Raw genomic sequence first — 16,790 nt, 5'->3', positions numbered from 1 at the left:
TAGAACTAAACTGTGAGGGGCTTTGTGTCCAATAGGTAACTCAGAAGGTCTTAAGAATTATTTAAAAAATTTCCCTTATTATATTGCATAGGATCAAGCCTTGACCTGAACAAAGTCATGATAAACATCCTTTCATGAAAATGCACTTTTCTTCACTAAGGGCTGCTAATTAATTTATAGGCAACCAGTGTTCTCATGATTATTTAATTTTTAATTAATGCTGATATATTATTTGGGCTAATAATGACCTAAAGGTATACATGAGATAAGCTTGCAAGATATGTCTTTTCTAAGAATGCAAATGCTGGCAAAGATGCAGAAAGCAAGATTTGAATGTTTATCGCAAACACAAATGCGTTGTTTGTATGGATGCTTGAGGTCTTATGTGGATGGCTATTATAAATTATGAGTTTGTTTTGGTCTTCTTCTCTTGCTCCTTTGAAATTGAATTACATTGAATTGTGAGGACTGATTTTTTAGGGTTTAACTTTTAATGGATGAATTAGTAATTTTACTATTTTAACCTAAAATTTTAAGTTGAAATTTTTTTCTTTCAAATCTTAAAATTGCAATTTAGAATTATAGGTTGCAAGTTAGAATATATTGTAAGTGACCCCCTTATCTATCACTTTATTAAACATTTGGATTTACAAAAATCTTCTTTCTGTAGCAGATTTTATCCAGTGTCCAAAATTAACAGTTGACACAACTCAGGCACACTCATGCCTCATAGTTGCAAGTCGGAAGGGTAAAATAATCAATTTTTGAGGCTCACACTTCACTATCTTAATTGCTTCATGTGTTACATGTGCAAAAATAAGATAGTCAATTACAAAGTATTCATAATTGATGTTGCTCTAAAATATTAGTATTCGACATATCAATAGGGAATATTTCTGGCACATATTTAGCAAAACTGATGTATAATGTATCAACTTTTCCTTCAGTTTTGTCTCTACTTGAAAGAAGATAACCATAGAAAGATGTCATGATATCACCCAAATCAGAAGCGTTTTCCCCTTGCCAAGGATTAGGACAAATGTTTGGTCATCTGGTACACCGGCCGCAGCGTTTGAAGGCCATTGTTTCCTCCCTGGAGCAAAACCAAGAAGGGTTCAATATATTGACCAGCAAAACTACCTAATCCAACAACCCCTCCCATGGAGCCAGATGTCAAAAAATCCATGGTCCAATTCAGCCCAGATTGAATTCCTCCACTAAAAGGTCCAAGTCGAAAACTACTCAAACCTGGACATCTAAGAGGAAGAAAGAAAATCTTAAACCTCCTTCTAAGGAGGTCTTTTATGAAGCATCAAGGTTGAATGAGATTGGCATTGGATCTTTCTTTATATTTGATCATGTATGCTCTTTTCAAAATGAGTTTCCATGAGTGCACTCATGCTCTAGTCCAACCTTTTCTTTTATTTAATTGTTTAATTAAATAATTTGACGAGGCATAAGAGATTAAGGTATGTGGTCTTTGTTTAATCAAAGATGGTTGAGCCACACTATTCCTTTCCCCAACGGTTCAAAAGTAGCCGTCTCCAACCGATCAAAGTATAAAGATGTTTCCCACCCAACTTCCCTTCCTGCCTGGTCCTTGCATGCAAATCATGCCCCTCCTCCCCTTGGCCTTTGTTTAGCATATATATAAAGGGGAGACAGAGAAGATTGGGAGAAGGTGGCCTTGGCATGAGAGTATTCTTTTCTCCTGGCTCTCTTGGAATGGAGAACATGGAGCAAAACATGAGAGGTGAGAAGGAGAGCTTGAGGAAGGGATACCATGTTCCAATCCACAGCCAAGTGAGGAGGATCATGCAAGAGGATGAGAAGATCAAGGACCAGCTGCAGCCTCGGGTTCTCGAGACGAGACCCATCTTTCGGGACCTCACAAGGCAGCTCTCGAGGTCGCCGTTGGGGCAGGCAGGCCGAGCGATCGCTGTTGGAGAGTGAGTAGGATTGAACATGTTGAAAGCTTGCATGGGAGAAGACTAGAAGTGGAAGAAGATTTCATCTAGAGTTTGTTTTGCCTTTTCCTGTAATTTGTAGGAGGGCCATAGTGGTGGTGCCTTTGCATGACTGCGTATGTAGGCTGTAAAGAAAAGGATGATGACTTCAGAGATTGCTTCTCACGGGAGTTGATGCCTTTCATGATCACTTTCTAGGCTTTTTTTTTCCTTAATCTATTTATGTTTGGTTTTCTTCTAGCCTATGTGAATATGAGCCATCTTGGTTTTCTTGCTTTCATTTGATCCCTTGATATGTTTTGATGTTCTTTGCTTCTGAAGAGAAGATTATACTCCGAACACCACACAAAAGTAATCCTTTCTCAAGGAAAAAAGAAAAATTTCTAGAGAGCAGTCATCCTTTCAGATTGATGTCGCTGGAACTGTAACATTCGCTCTCTACTTACATACATTTTCGAAACATAATAACGAGACTTATTAGATTACCCTGCAACTTTTCCCGTTCCCTTGTTTCAGCAACAAAAGAAGAAACTTTCCAGTTTCCTTCTGACTGAAAATATAACAATAGTATATCATTAAAATTGGTTAGGCATGTCAAGAGGAAGAATTTAGAATCTTTGATCGACCCATACATATTTGGACCTCGTACTACATACAATACTGTCAACTGCAAAAGATAAGAAATAGAGAAGTAAAGAGGTGGCATGCCTCTAACACATCATATCTGGATATCTTAATTCCCTGAGAACGGGTTGAAAAGAACAAAATTTGGTTTTCTGATTTGTTAAATTGCCATTTATCAGAAAACTGTTACACTTCTGATGACAGCCTATTGCAGTGTTCCCATAGACCCAACAATTTCTAACGTTCTTCTGGAGCTTTAACATCTCAAAACTCTATATTTCTAAGTGAGACAACAATACGTCACCTGAATCCAATGTCCTTAAATGTTGTAAGAAGAGCTAAAGGTAGAATAGTACAATTTTTTTTCTGATACATAGAATAACACAATCCTGAAAGCATGTCTATAATTTGCTGTTTGGAATGATAGAACTGCCCAAGTTAACATGGGAAGCAACAATTACATAAAAAGCTTAATTCATGGTAGTTTTCTGAAAAAGAAGAGTTATATGAATAATGTGGGGCATTCATATTAAAAAAATGAATAAAGCCAGTCACGAAAAAGACTAACTTTAGGCAGTGGACTTTTCCTCTGACAGCATCTTAACTCTTTTAGTAAGCTTTCGCATCACATCTATGATCATCAACTTCTTTTGCATCCTAAATTGGATGGCCAGTTCTTTTGAACTGGAAAGCTTTCCTTTCAAAATGGATTCATCCTCCATTATCTTTGTTGGGAAGTGCTCGAGTGCAATGACAGATAGGGCAATAACAGTTCGGAGAGCAGCCACTTCAATGGGCACTCCCAAAGGAGCTTCCTCTGATAATGACATTAGAGCGTTCAAATCATGCCCTTGTACTGTTTCCTTGTCATTTGAAAGAAGTACTCGTAGGGCAGCTAATAAGCGGCCATCTACCAATTGAGGACCCCCCAAGCTTACCTGAAAAGAAACAAAAGATTGAAAGCATTCAAAAACCAAATGACGCACATAGACTTTGCAAAGCAATAATGTGGTTGCTTAAAAAGATATTCTGATGTTAAATATTTATGACAACCAGCAAACAGGCATAAGCCCACAGGTCTGCGGACAACAAAACGAAGGCTACTGTCTGATTTCCATTTAATAGGCTATGAAGGCATAGATAACTCCTAGGGAAAGCACACAAAAAAAAAAAAAGCTTGTAATTAGAAGGAAAAAATCAATTTAATTGTATTATAGAAGAATGTAGCATATTGTGTTGCTCTAAGCCACTAATATAAACTTACAACCTTCCCAAATATGTTCTCAGGTTCAATACTTATTCATAGCAAAGAACTTTCATAGGTTATACCCATAGCCTGAAATGTTTATAGTTCTCAAGGTTTGAAGGACAGCAAATAATGGTACGACTAATTCACTCTCCATCTGCAAGGTTAGGTACATACCATCATGGTACAAGTGAGGAGGTGAATACATGAGAGCTCAATCGATGAGAATCAGTCTTTTCTGAGAGTTTTCTATGTTATAGAGCAGAAAGCTCACTATTTCAAAGAAAAACTAAAAATAGAACAAACAGTCAATTAGTTAATTTTGGCAAAACTGTAGCTGGTCAAGCCAATAGATCAATTGGTTGACACAAGCTGAAGCCGGGATGGTGCAATGAGAGCCTCACAGTAGTAAGAAATCCTGCAGGTTCTTTGGGTTGTTGATGCAGGATCCTTTGGCAATTTGCTACTTGTTATTTCAGACACGAGAACTCAGTGGAAAGCTATTGTCAAGCTGCCCCACTATTTCCAACTATGAATCTTTTGCACTTCAGTCATTATGGATTCAGAATATCCAGAGTCAAAGACTCAGCATGGGATTAGATGAGGAGTTTTCAAGTGTTTTTAAGTTTTATTGCAAAGGAACCAAGGTATAGCATATATGGTTAGAGCATCATTACCAAAACCATAACAAGTAACAACGAATTTGGAATGATCTTCTCCATCATCATGACATCAAAAGGAGTCACAAAAAAAACTTTAATTCAGGAAGGATATAAATATTATATTTATTACTTGCTACGTGAATTGTATTCCATAAATTGGTTCTCAAGCATTTTGATATTTGGTTTCCAGAATTACTAGGAGATAGTTTTGAACAAGTATTCTGTATGCATTTTAGGAAGGTGACAAAATTAAAGTGAATAAAGGCATAATGTAAATCTCCTATGCATGAAGGAGATATAATTAGGTATATTCAAGCTGTATTTCCTCATGTTCCTTGAAGCATGTTTCTCCCCATACTTTTGGCCCAACATCCAGCAGTCCTAGCATTAGTTTAAAAGCAAAAGCTCTAGTTAAAGATAGATTTACAATATTCCTACGCCATATTCATATCATTGTTCAACAGAACTGTTTGAACCATAACATTACACAAACACACACATTTACAATATGAGCATCCCATATTCATGACATTGTTTCACAGAACTATTTGAATCATAACTTCACACACACATGCATTACACAGTAGTAGCCCAGATTCAGATCACACACATGACAAGTACTACAGATTCATATCATTGTTCAACAGAACTGTTTGAATCATAATCACTCATACACACACACAGATATTACACATTAGCAGCCGGTATCATATCATTGTTCGAAAGAATTGTTTGGACCATAACCACTGACACACATTTGCATGTGAAGGGAAAAGAAATAATAAAGTTGCATCATCTTGGGTATTATTGGCCTATTTCAATTAAACCGATTTGAAGCAAGTGGAATTAAGAGTTCAGAAGGAAACCTTGGGCAGGGCCTGAACTCCCTGCAAATTTAACTGGGATAAAATCTCCTTCTGCCAATAGTTGGGAGATGAAAAGCTGGGGGATGAAACTCCAGCAGCCATGCTAGCAGCATCGAGAAGAGTTCCATCATACTTTAGTTCAACATAGTCAAATGGATTTGATGGAATCACAAAACCATAATCAAGAAGGAAAAGGTCATTGCTTAAACAACCATAGTTCAGCATTACTGGAGTATCTTGCTCGATGGGTGTTTCTGCGACAACCTGTGCATGTTGCAAATCAATTATTCAACTCCAAGGAAAATGTTAAATTGCATTTCATTATTCATGGCAACTATTCTGTCATTTCAGAAGGCTAAAAACACAATCTCAATATCTATTTTGGCAACATCCCTGAGTATCCCCCAAAAAAAAATAATCGGGGGAAGATACAAATGTAATTTTTGCATCTCTATATTGAAATTTATAAATCTTTATGCAAAAGGACATAATAGAATGATCTGTGTGAACATATTCACTTCTATCAACCAAATAACGTGGCACAAAAATTACATATGTTCTAGTGGTACAAGCCCCTTGGCAAAGGTTTTGGCCACTGCAGATGTTGAGTTGGCCAAGGTTTTGAACAATGTTACACAGCAAACAAAAAAGAAATAAAATACAAAAATAAATTTTATTTCTGGTCATCTTCTGTCCGCTTTCTTTGTGTCATCGCTGCCACAAAATGATGGCATCAGGGAAAAGTGTAACACTGGATCACTTGCACATGCCACCATCCATCAAAGAGTTGTCCCACACAGACAAAACCAAGGAAACATGCATGCATATGCACATGCATATGAGAGAGAGAAGCTACAATCATCAGACTTTGAACCCAAATTCTATTAGTTGAAAGGACATGGAATACATTTAGTTGAGAATCTGAACACTGATCATAATGTATCATATCGAGAATATCTTAAAGAAAAAATAAAAATGATCCATACCAATGGAACTGGAGTGTCAAATTACACAGGATATGAGAGACTAAGAGATATAAGCTCATTGCTATCATCAGAGTTTGAACTTGAACTCCATCAAAAACTACATGGTCGCCAACTGAAATTAAGATTCCTGGTCATTTTACATTATCAAAGTACCCAAAACTAAAGTCAAATATTCTGAGCGAATCCTTACATGTACATCAACTTAAAACAAAATAAACCAAACAAGATAGGACTAAAAGTTAAATCATATAGTCAGTCGTATAAATAGAAAAACCACACCATTTGACGTGTTCTAAGAATTTTAAACTACTATTAGAAGCAATTAGCAAGCCTTTCCTTTCCATTAGTTACATATAGTGATAAAAGATGTATATGCAAGAAACCTCTAGCATAAGTGATTTCTTTTTTTTACTTTTTGTTATTGTTGCAGATCATATGCATATCCCCCTCTCTCTCTCTCTCTCCCACTCTCACGCACTCATACATATATAAAGCAGAAATTCATTTACTGAATATATAGGTTAACAAATACAAAGGGGAAAACTAAGTTGATTGTTGAATCACCAATACTAATTTGGACAAAATTAATCCTAAGATCATTGGGCTGTCTAACTATCGCAGCAGAGTGTCTCAAGTGGATGTGAACTTTACAAAAATGTGATAAAACTATTAATCAAGCACAAAGGTTATTGATTATATAGAATTAAACAATGCAATGGCAAATAAAAGGATAGCCCAGTGCACAAGGCTCCTACCATTGTGAGGTGTGGGGAGGCTCAGATGTACACAGCCTTAGCCCCGCATGTGGAGAGACTATTTTTGTAATTGAACGATGCAAATCATAAAAGTCTCTGAAAATGAGACATTAAACAAACGAGACCATAACACAAGATACTGATCTCAAACTAACATAGAAGTGTGATTCTAGAAAAGTCTGAAATTCTCCTCATAGCAGCCCCGGACTAGTTGGTGCATCTTACAAGCATGAAATTGACATCTAGCATATATGCTCAAAAGCCAATACAGGTGTGAGGGGGCACATGTGACCCGTTATCTTGCAAACTGGTGGCAAACCAACCCAACTTAAGGCACATCCAGACCCAGCCAACCCATATTGATTCAATTCGATGTTGAATCGAGTGCTACTGCCAAGTACTAGTCCGTGAGGGTGCCAACTAGAGCAATTGGTAAAGCCTATATAGATTGGTACCAAGCATTTGGGTTAGGGTTTAAGTCCCACCCTCACCCAAACTTCAACTCACATTTCTATCGTCCTAATGCTCTAATAATGATGATGATGATGGTGATGATGATAATAATAATCAAGATTTTAAATCCCGTAGGCGAGGTTGTCCTAATTTTCTCATGGAACAGGACGTCACGCCGTCCCGCCTCGTCTCGACACTTGGGACAAGGGATGTTCCAAGATGTTCTAATCAAGATGCCGGGACACCGGCAGGATGGCCCTATTCTAACACATGAAATGGTACCCCATCTCGAAATCCCGTGAGACGTCCTGCTAGGACCTAAATCCTTGATGATGATGATGATGATGATGATTATAATAATAATAAATAGTAACAAAACCAACCATAATAATAAAAATAACAACAGCAACAACAGTGCTTGTTTTCCATCATTTTAAGGTAAGAAAAAGCATAGCGAGAAGCCAGCAATCCTTTTGATGCAATTTCTACAGGATTAAAGCAAGGAACATCAAATTTTTTGGGCCAAGAAGGCATTCTAACTTTATAAATTCCTCGCTACACCCTTTTTCTACTCTTTAAAAAATTTGACCTTTTAGTGTTTAATGGAAAAAACCAATGTGGGAGTTTTATTATTGGAAGATCTAAAAGCCTTGATTGGAACGGAAACAAGATTAATATCAAGGAAAATTAGTTGATTCCAAGTTATGTTCTATATGTGTTTTTACATTTGATTAAATTTAGAAAACCAACCATAGGAAATGATTTCAACTATTAATGTTACGTCAATGATTTCCAAGAAATTCAAACTAGCATGGTTCATTAAATTAAATGCAGAAATCCATTAATTCAACAGATGTTATACGTTCAAAGAAAATGATTTCCTAGAAGTCATCAAATTGAAAACATAATATTCATTAATTCAATGATGTTGATTAACCTGACTGCATTTCAATCGTCAATAATGCATATATGTGTTTTCACTTTTCAACATATTTTTAATTGCAGGATATGTAATGTTATTTAATAAGGTAGCAAAATATACAGAATTCTGGAGACACTCAAAAACCATGACTAGGGAAGGAACTTGAAGCAATACTTACCATATTTCTTGCCAAGAAAAATATCAAGACAATAAAGTATAAGAAAAACGAAACGCATGAAGGCCAAAATAAGCTGTATCAAAGGCATATCAACTAACATGAGAGCATATAGATCGACACATTTTGCTAGCACTTCACATGATACAAACCGTACCACACAGATACTTGGCCGAGACAAGATTGATATGTGGTATTTTGGAAGTTGAAATCAAGGAAGCAATTTCTATCCATAAAACCATATAAAAGCAAAACCTCTATAGGGTAGACTATATTTAAAGAACTTGCCTTTATTGACATATTTGGGCTGTTTATATCTTGTTCCTGAACAATTTGAGCATTTGGCTGAAAGCTGTGGTTGCACATGTCTATGAGTGGAAGCAGCATAGGTATGTCAGCATTTTTGCCGTTAGGAAGGCTCTCCCCATGCAAACGGAAGGCTCTAGAAGAAACTGCTGACATGGCCCAGCCAAGGGAAGATGCATTTACATCTTGACCTCCAAAAGGATGATCTTGCAAAGCCACATCTTCAAGCATAATCTTGATTTCTTTCTCAAACTCAAGAAGAAAGCAACACCTCTTATTTACCTGAAATGGTATTTAAACGTGATTGTTAATAAATAAATCAACTCAAGATTTTGGACAGATTTCTACACAACAATCAGCATCTAAAAGAAAGTAACTAAATTAACATACAACCTGGTGAAGAAGAGGAGCATATTGCAGGTTCTTTATGTCTTCCCTGGAAAAGAAAATAGGAACACTGAAAGCTTCTGGCAAATTGCTGATATATGGCCACCAAAAGGAACCAACTGTTGCCCTTTCTTGGAGAAGCCTCAAGCCCAATCTCATAGCCCATAGTTCCTCTGTCACATACTCCCCACAGGGTCCAATTTACTCCTTACTAAAAACTCAGTATAGCCTAATTCGCAAAATAGAATGTCACAGGCTAAACTGAGCCAGAAAGATTTGACAGCATGAGGCCCAGCACATTCTCAAAAGCAATAGAACATTCTTGCAAGCACATTTCTATCTAGTAATAATGTAGCCATATGAGATCTTCAAGAACAAGTTATGATGCTCTTTGCGGTCTATTTTCAACTCTGAGGAACAAGTGATTTCCTCCAATGAATGAATGATATGGCATAAGGGATGTTCATGTCTAATTGCATAGATATTGTTATTTTCAGGTATTTGGGGTTGCCTCTAACATATAAGCAACCGAGCAAGATATTCAAACTTAGCTCTAAGTTTTTGTTTTGTTTTTGTTTTTGTTTTTGTTTTTTTTTTTTTTTTTTTTTTAAAGCTTATCTATAGTTGCTTAAGCTTATTTGGTGAGCCAAGGGAACAAGCCAAACATCAAGCCAAGCTCAGGCATTTATTTATTTCGACCCAACTAAAGTCTGCACTCAGATTATGAGCTTTTTTGGTAGCCAAATCTAAACGTGGAACCTGAGATTGGCTCTTACTAAAAAAAGGAGCTTGAATGAGCCCATTATCAAGCCTAGTTCTAATGCTTCATTAACAATTTGGTTCAACTACCACTCTAACCAAGAGAGTTACCATAATAGATGGTAGGGAAAATGCTATATTCTGTTTTGAAGGAAGACAAGCCGAGAACTTCTTTTATGCTGCCATAACCGGAAAGGATCCGAGGATATCTATCTCCCATTGGACAAAGGGCCAAGGCATCGTAATCAACGCTAAGGGAGTCGAAGGCTAGTATTGGATATTAGCATGCCTCTAGCACTAATCACATCTTCGCACTAAGTCACTTATGTCCGACTATAGTGTCAGCCGGAAGTAGTCTTGTCGCAATACCTTATAAGCAAGAGCTCTGCCCTCCGGTTACCGCAAATACCTTCATGAACCTCTCAAAGGGCATAATTTGCTTCTAATGGACGGAGGCATCGGAGCAATGGCAACAAGTAGAACCTCTTGTATAACTTTCACTCATACATCAGATATCGGGATGCTTGATGTTTCAACTTTCTAGCCTCCTCACGATCAGCGAGTAGAGGTCCATCCTCTAAAAATTGAATGATTGGATCATCTAGCTCGGTTAATGATCAGTCTGCATCATGGAGGCCTCTTTGATGCTTGGGCTATCCAGAGTTTTCACATATGAGTTCCTTTTGAGGTCAGGAACCCCCATGGTGATGAGTTCTGATAAGAAGTCAGCTCTAGCATTCTCGAACCTCAGGATTTACTAAATGCTTAGGGATGCAAGGTCAGATGTGAGGTCTTTTACCTTCTGCAAGTACTTAAACATGTTAGGTTCTCATGCCTCATATTCATCCCATACTTGGCCGACGATGAGCTATAAATCACTATAAACCCTCAGACGTCGGATTCCCAACTCCTTGGCAATTTTAAGTCCAATCACCAAGACCTCATATTCGACTTCATTGTTCGAGGATTTACATTCAAAGCACGGAGCATATCCAGCAACTGCACCATCCGGACAGGAAAGATCAGCCTGGCCCTGGACCCTGTCGCACTGGAAGAACCATCAACGTGGAGAACCTAGCATTCCTCAGGTTTCCTGGCTTTGAGTTTCGATGTGGATTCCTCCTCTGCAAGAATAGTGCACTCCAAAATAAAATCTACCAATACTTGAGGCTTGATGGATGGCTTGGAGAGATATTTTACATCAAACTCTCCAAGCTCAATGGCCTATTTAGCTAGCCGACCTGAGTTTCGATGGAGTACGAATCTGATTGATTGGTTGGTTGGTGAGGACAACGATTGTACGCAGTTAGAAGTACAAGTGCAACCTTTTCGCTCGGATCACGAGCGCCTAGACCACTTTCTCCAACTTTGCATATCTGATCTCAACTTCATGGAGGACTCGGCTTACATAATATATAGATTTTTGCAATGCACCATGTCAGATGAGCATCAAGTTGACTGCTTGAGGAGAGACCACAAGATACAAGAATAGAACCTCATCCAACTCTGATTTGCTGAGAAATGATGGAGAGCTGAGATATTTCTTCAACTCATCAAATGCAGCTTGGCATTCTTTCGTCCACTGAAAGTCCTTCGTCTGCTTAAGAGCCCCAAAGAAGAATAAGCTCTTCTCGGCCAACCTTTAGAGGAATCTATTGAGAGCCACAATTCTTCCTGTGAAATGTATTTCTTTGACTGTCCTTGATGGAGTCATCTCCTGGAATGCTCGAATATTCTCTAGATTTGCTTTAATCTCGTGCTACGATACCATAAAGCCAAAAAACTTGCCAGAGATGATCGTGAAGGCACATTTGTTGGAATTGAGCTTCACATGAAAGCATCGTAATATTATGAAAGTCTCTTCGAGGTCAATAATGTGATGCTCAACAACCCAACTTTTGACGAGCATGTCACACCTCCATATTCCTCCCAATCTACTCTTTGAAGACCTTGTTGACAAGCCTCTGATAAGTCACTCCCACATTATTTAGTCCGAAAGGCATGACTCTATAACAAAAAAAGACCCCTATCAGTAGTAAAGGTCATCCTCTCCTCGTCCTCGATGGTCATATGGATTTGATTGTAGTCGGAGACGACATCCATGAAGGAGAGTTGATAATACGACGTACGTCCACCAATTGGCCGATCCAAGATAGCAGATAATTATCCTTGCGGCACACCTTATTTAGGTTAGTATAGTCAATGCATATGCGCCACTTCCTGTTATCTCCTTGACCAGCACCACATTGACCAACCACTCGGCATAGTCTACCTCTCGGATGAAGTTGGCCTTCAAAAGTTTGTCTACCTCTTCTTCTATGGCTTTCTATCGCTCTGGTGTGAAGCTTCTCTTCTTTTGTTTGATAGAACAATGTTGTGGGTTTGCATTCAAATAATAGACAATAAATTTTGTATCTATGTCTGGCATGTCCGAAGCAGACCAAACGAAGACATCCGCATTGGATCGAAGAAACGAGATGAGATGTCAGTGGTCCTCATTCAACTTGGAGCTGACCTAGACTTTCTGGTTGGGTTGAATTCCTCTAACACAATCGGCATGAGATCCTCTATTGGCTTGCCTCTTTGTTCCATTAGCTTGTCCCAAACATCAAACTCTTCAATAGGCTGGGGTTCCATGAGTCTCGCTACGCAAAGTCACCATGTAGTATTCTTTGACCAACTCTTGGTCTCCTCAGACGTCACTGATCCAATGCGAAGTGGGAAGCTTCACCAGCAAATAATAGGTTGATACCATAGCTCAGAGGGTATTTAGTCATGGCTGACCTAATATAGCATTATAAGCAGATGGAATTCTCATGACCAAAAGGTCAATCTGGATAGTCGACCATCTTGGACTCATCCTATAGTTACTAGGGGAGATGACCCCTTCTATCGATACAGCATTATCAAAAAAGCCAACTAGAGGAGAATCAACTCTCCTCAGCTGATTATGAGTCAAATCCATTCTTACAAAAGCATCATAAAACAAAACATCTATGGAGCTTCCATTATCAATTAAGATACAGCATACATCATAGTTCGAAATATTCAAAATTACTACAACAGGATCATCATGAGGATATTTTATTCTCTGAAGATCGGCATTAGAGAAAGTGAGTCCTTCGTCTTCGATCTTCCGCTTCTTCTGCTTCTCCTTCTCGGCTCGGGTGGGCTCTAAGGTCAGATTGCTGAGCTAATCCCAAAGATGGTATGGATCACACCCACCACAGGCCTATTCTCCTAGGGCCCATCAAGCCGAGGTGATTCGGGCTCGATTTCCCCCTTATTCAACCATTCTTCAATATACCACCGCAGTCGTCCCTCTGATGAGTGTCTCAATCTCATCTTTAAGTTGCTGACATTCCTCGATATCATGGTCGTGATCCTGATGATATCAGCTATATTTTCTAATATTCCGCATGTGAGGTAGGGCTGTCATCCTCCTCGACCTCGATAATTCTTCTTGCTGCTTTATTTCCATCAATATCTGAGCTTGAGGTGCATTGAATGGAGTATAGTTGTTGAATCTCCGAGATGGAGATCTAAATTAGCAACGTCTGAGCAAAGACCTTGTCCAATTACCACGAGGTGTCCGGCATCAATGTGATCTTTTATCATTTCATCAGCCTTCACACTTGCATTCCCTGCTCTTGTGCTTAACGTCATCTTTCTTTCCTCGGGCTCATTGCTAGGGCTCTCCCCATGTCAAGTCCATGCCTTTTCTACATTCGCATATTTTTTTTACTCTTGCTAATATTTCAACGAAGTCTTTAGGATACCTTTTCTCGAGTGAGAAGAGAAATCATTCTTGAGCAACCCAACTTTGAGAGCAGTCATAACCATTAATTGGTCCAAATCATGTACTTCAAAATCGCAGCGTTGAAGCGATTGATATACTCCTAAAGAGACTCACCTTCTCATTGCTTGATACTGACAAGTGAATTCGAGTCGTGACACCATTGACAGCAGCTGACGAAATAGATTTCAAACAACCAATCAAGGTGCTTAAAAGACTTGATCGAGCCGAGCTGAAGGCTTTAGTACAGTATCAAATGGCCTTCCTAAAGGTAGATGGGAATGCACAACAGAGAATTTCATCAATTGTCTATGAATCAGCATCAAAACTTTGAAGCTCTCTAAGTGATCGACGGGACCCGTGGTCCCATTGTACGATTCTAATTGTGGTATCTTAAAATATGAAGTGGCTCATTCATGATCCTCCTAAAGAATAGAGGATCAGTATTGAAGCCGAGCTCTACTCTTTGTTGCTAAGTTTGGCCCTACAGCACTTCGATCCACTACTACATCTCCTAATATCTCCTCTCAATCTCGGCATCCCAAACAGTGTAGGGCTCTCGATGTCGAGAAGAAAAGCTGCCCAAGATATAGTCCTTCCTTAACCGTAAGGTCGGTGAGTGCTTACGTTGTCCTTGGTCGGGGTTCACAAGACGACGATGTTGACTGTTCCCTTGCCTCAGACTAGGAGAAGGAGAATGCTATGTCGCCTGTGTAGCTTGATCTCAACAAGGAGCTTTTGGAGCAGGTCGAGATACAGCAACCTACTGCATTCTTTATACTACGGCAATCAGGACCTGCACCCACTAGACGAGACTATTGAACTGATCATTCAAAACCATCAGAGCAGGTTGAGGAGGTGGTGGCACCTAGACTGATTCGAGCACGATAGCTTCTTGTTGAGCATCATTGGGTCGTGCACCATTGGAGCGGCGAGAGGCATTTGAAACTCCTCTTTATAGCCTCATGATGAAGTGCTCTCTCAAAATGAGCTCCAAATGTGACTGTGACCGTTAATCACAAGGTCAAAAGTTTAAACCCTTCCTCTAGCAACAATCTGCTGATGCCAAATTTTGAGTCAAAGATGTTGGAGCTAGTCTCCTCGAATGAAAGCTAGGCGGTGGGCTTCTTGGCCGAAAACTCAGAGGAAGACGAGGAGGGATGGTTCTTGATTGGAGATGAAGTATTGAGGTGGACAACTCTAGGCATTGGAGCGAACCTGTAAAAAGTCCCTGACCGAAATATTTTTCGATGGAGAACCTCGACGCTCAAGTCAGCCAGAAATTGGAGAACACTAAGGGAGAGAGTATTTTGAGGCCTTGCCAAGGCTTACCCAGGTCCTCTTTTACCGTTTATTTATAAAGGGGGAGCAAAAGTCATACACGTCGGGAGGATTGGTCGTTCCTGAAAAATGCATGTGGATCGCACGGCGAGGATCATATTTTCCCATTTAAAACACAAGGCTAGATGACGGTTCTCATTTGGAGCATAATCGTATCCGTGGTGGTTAGGACTTCTTATTTGTCATTCTTGCAGTCACGGATAGATTATTTTTCCAAAGTGGTCAACTCGGATCAAGATAACCTACCAAATCTAGGACCATGCTTTGCAACTCCTCTAAAACAGTTGTAGCCGACCCCTACTTATCTGGCCATGCCTGAAGATCTAGTTGGTCGAGCCCAAGGTAGTGGTCCACAACACATCCATTATTCGATGGACTGCCAATCAGAATGAACTTTGATTGCTTCACATGCCGAATGACCTTAGTCCACTGCCTCTGTATTAGCTAAGCAGAACCGATCCTAGTTTCTTAAAACTCATAAGGAAAAGACTCTCTTTTCCCACTGAGCGTAAAACAAACAAACAAATAGATTAAACGAACCCAACTGTTTCTCAAACAAAAACATAAAATTTCAAGCAAAGAACTCGCTATTGTTCCTTCTCTCTTCTTTGTATTTCAGAAAATGCTTAAATTATTCGCAGAATACTTTTTCTTTTTCAGACTTTCTTAGTGTAGGATTGGATTCATGATTGGATTCAGTAAAACACTTTAACAAGCAACAAAAATCGAAACCCATAGAAGAAAGCTTATGGGATGGAAAGCCAATTACCAGGCACTCGGCGAGCCAATTGGTTCAGAACGGAATCAGCACCCTCGCCACCGCCATCGGACTCGGGGTCTCGGCGGAATCGAAGGGGGAGGTGGCTCGGGAGGACGACGAGCTCCGACCCTGGGGGATCTCCTCGGTGGCAACGACGCCGAGCCCGTGAGAGGGGTGGTCCGCTATTTTGAGCTTGGGGTGGACGAGACCGCCCTCCCTCCGCACCCACCGCACGAGGTCCGGCGGGTGGGGGACGATGCGCGCGGCCGCCACCGCCGCCGCTGGCGCGGAGCACGTCAACGGGCGGCGGTGAGTGAGGGAAGACGTCGACGAGGTGACGAAGTCGACTGTCGCCGTTAGCACCTTGGAGGCCGCCGACGCCACCATTTTGATAGTAATGGAGGGAGAGTAGGTTTGGACGAAGATAATGCGAGGACCGTCCCTAGTGAGGCTGTCACTAGGGTTTTATCTCGGCCCAAGATGTACCGGTATGGACCGGTATATCTCAAGATACCGGCTGTACGATATTTAATAATTGGTTGAGATTTTGTTTTTAAATATAATTTATGATAGTACCATATTATCATTTTGATAGATGTTATTTTAATTATTAAAATCAATGCTGTGAAGTTTTTGTTAATTTATCTATATTGTTATATTGATCAACATCAAGAAATATGTCTACATATTTTTAATATTTTATATGCTTCACTAACTTTCATCCAAATTTCTGGTCTTTATCATTTTTGAATGTCTTTGGACTGTATTACCAAAATAAATCGTGA

At 39.5% G+C, this 16,790-nt stretch overlaps 1 protein-coding gene across 1 annotated transcript; it reads right to left on the bottom strand.

Annotated features, from left to right (window-relative positions):
- Positions 1-2,891: 2,891 nt before the first annotated feature.
- Positions 2,892-16,456, bottom strand: LOC105033731 (uncharacterized). The gene is given in 6 exon segments (XM_010908637.4): positions 2,892-3,529; positions 5,366-5,629; positions 8,945-9,244; positions 9,356-9,522; positions 16,015-16,140; positions 16,143-16,456. Coding segments are annotated over 6 exon segments (1,476 nt in total). The 5' UTR covers positions 16,393-16,456; the 3' UTR covers positions 2,892-3,160.
- Between the last annotated feature and the right edge of the window lie 334 nt (positions 16,457-16,790).

This window comes from Elaeis guineensis, chromosome 3 (genome assembly GCF_000442705.2).
Source record: "Elaeis guineensis isolate ETL-2024a chromosome 3, EG11, whole genome shotgun sequence".
NCBI lineage: Eukaryota > Viridiplantae > Streptophyta > Magnoliopsida > Arecales > Arecaceae > Elaeis > Elaeis guineensis.
The sequence above is the reverse complement of the archived record's forward strand: the minus strand, read 5'-3'. Positions and strand labels throughout refer to the sequence as shown.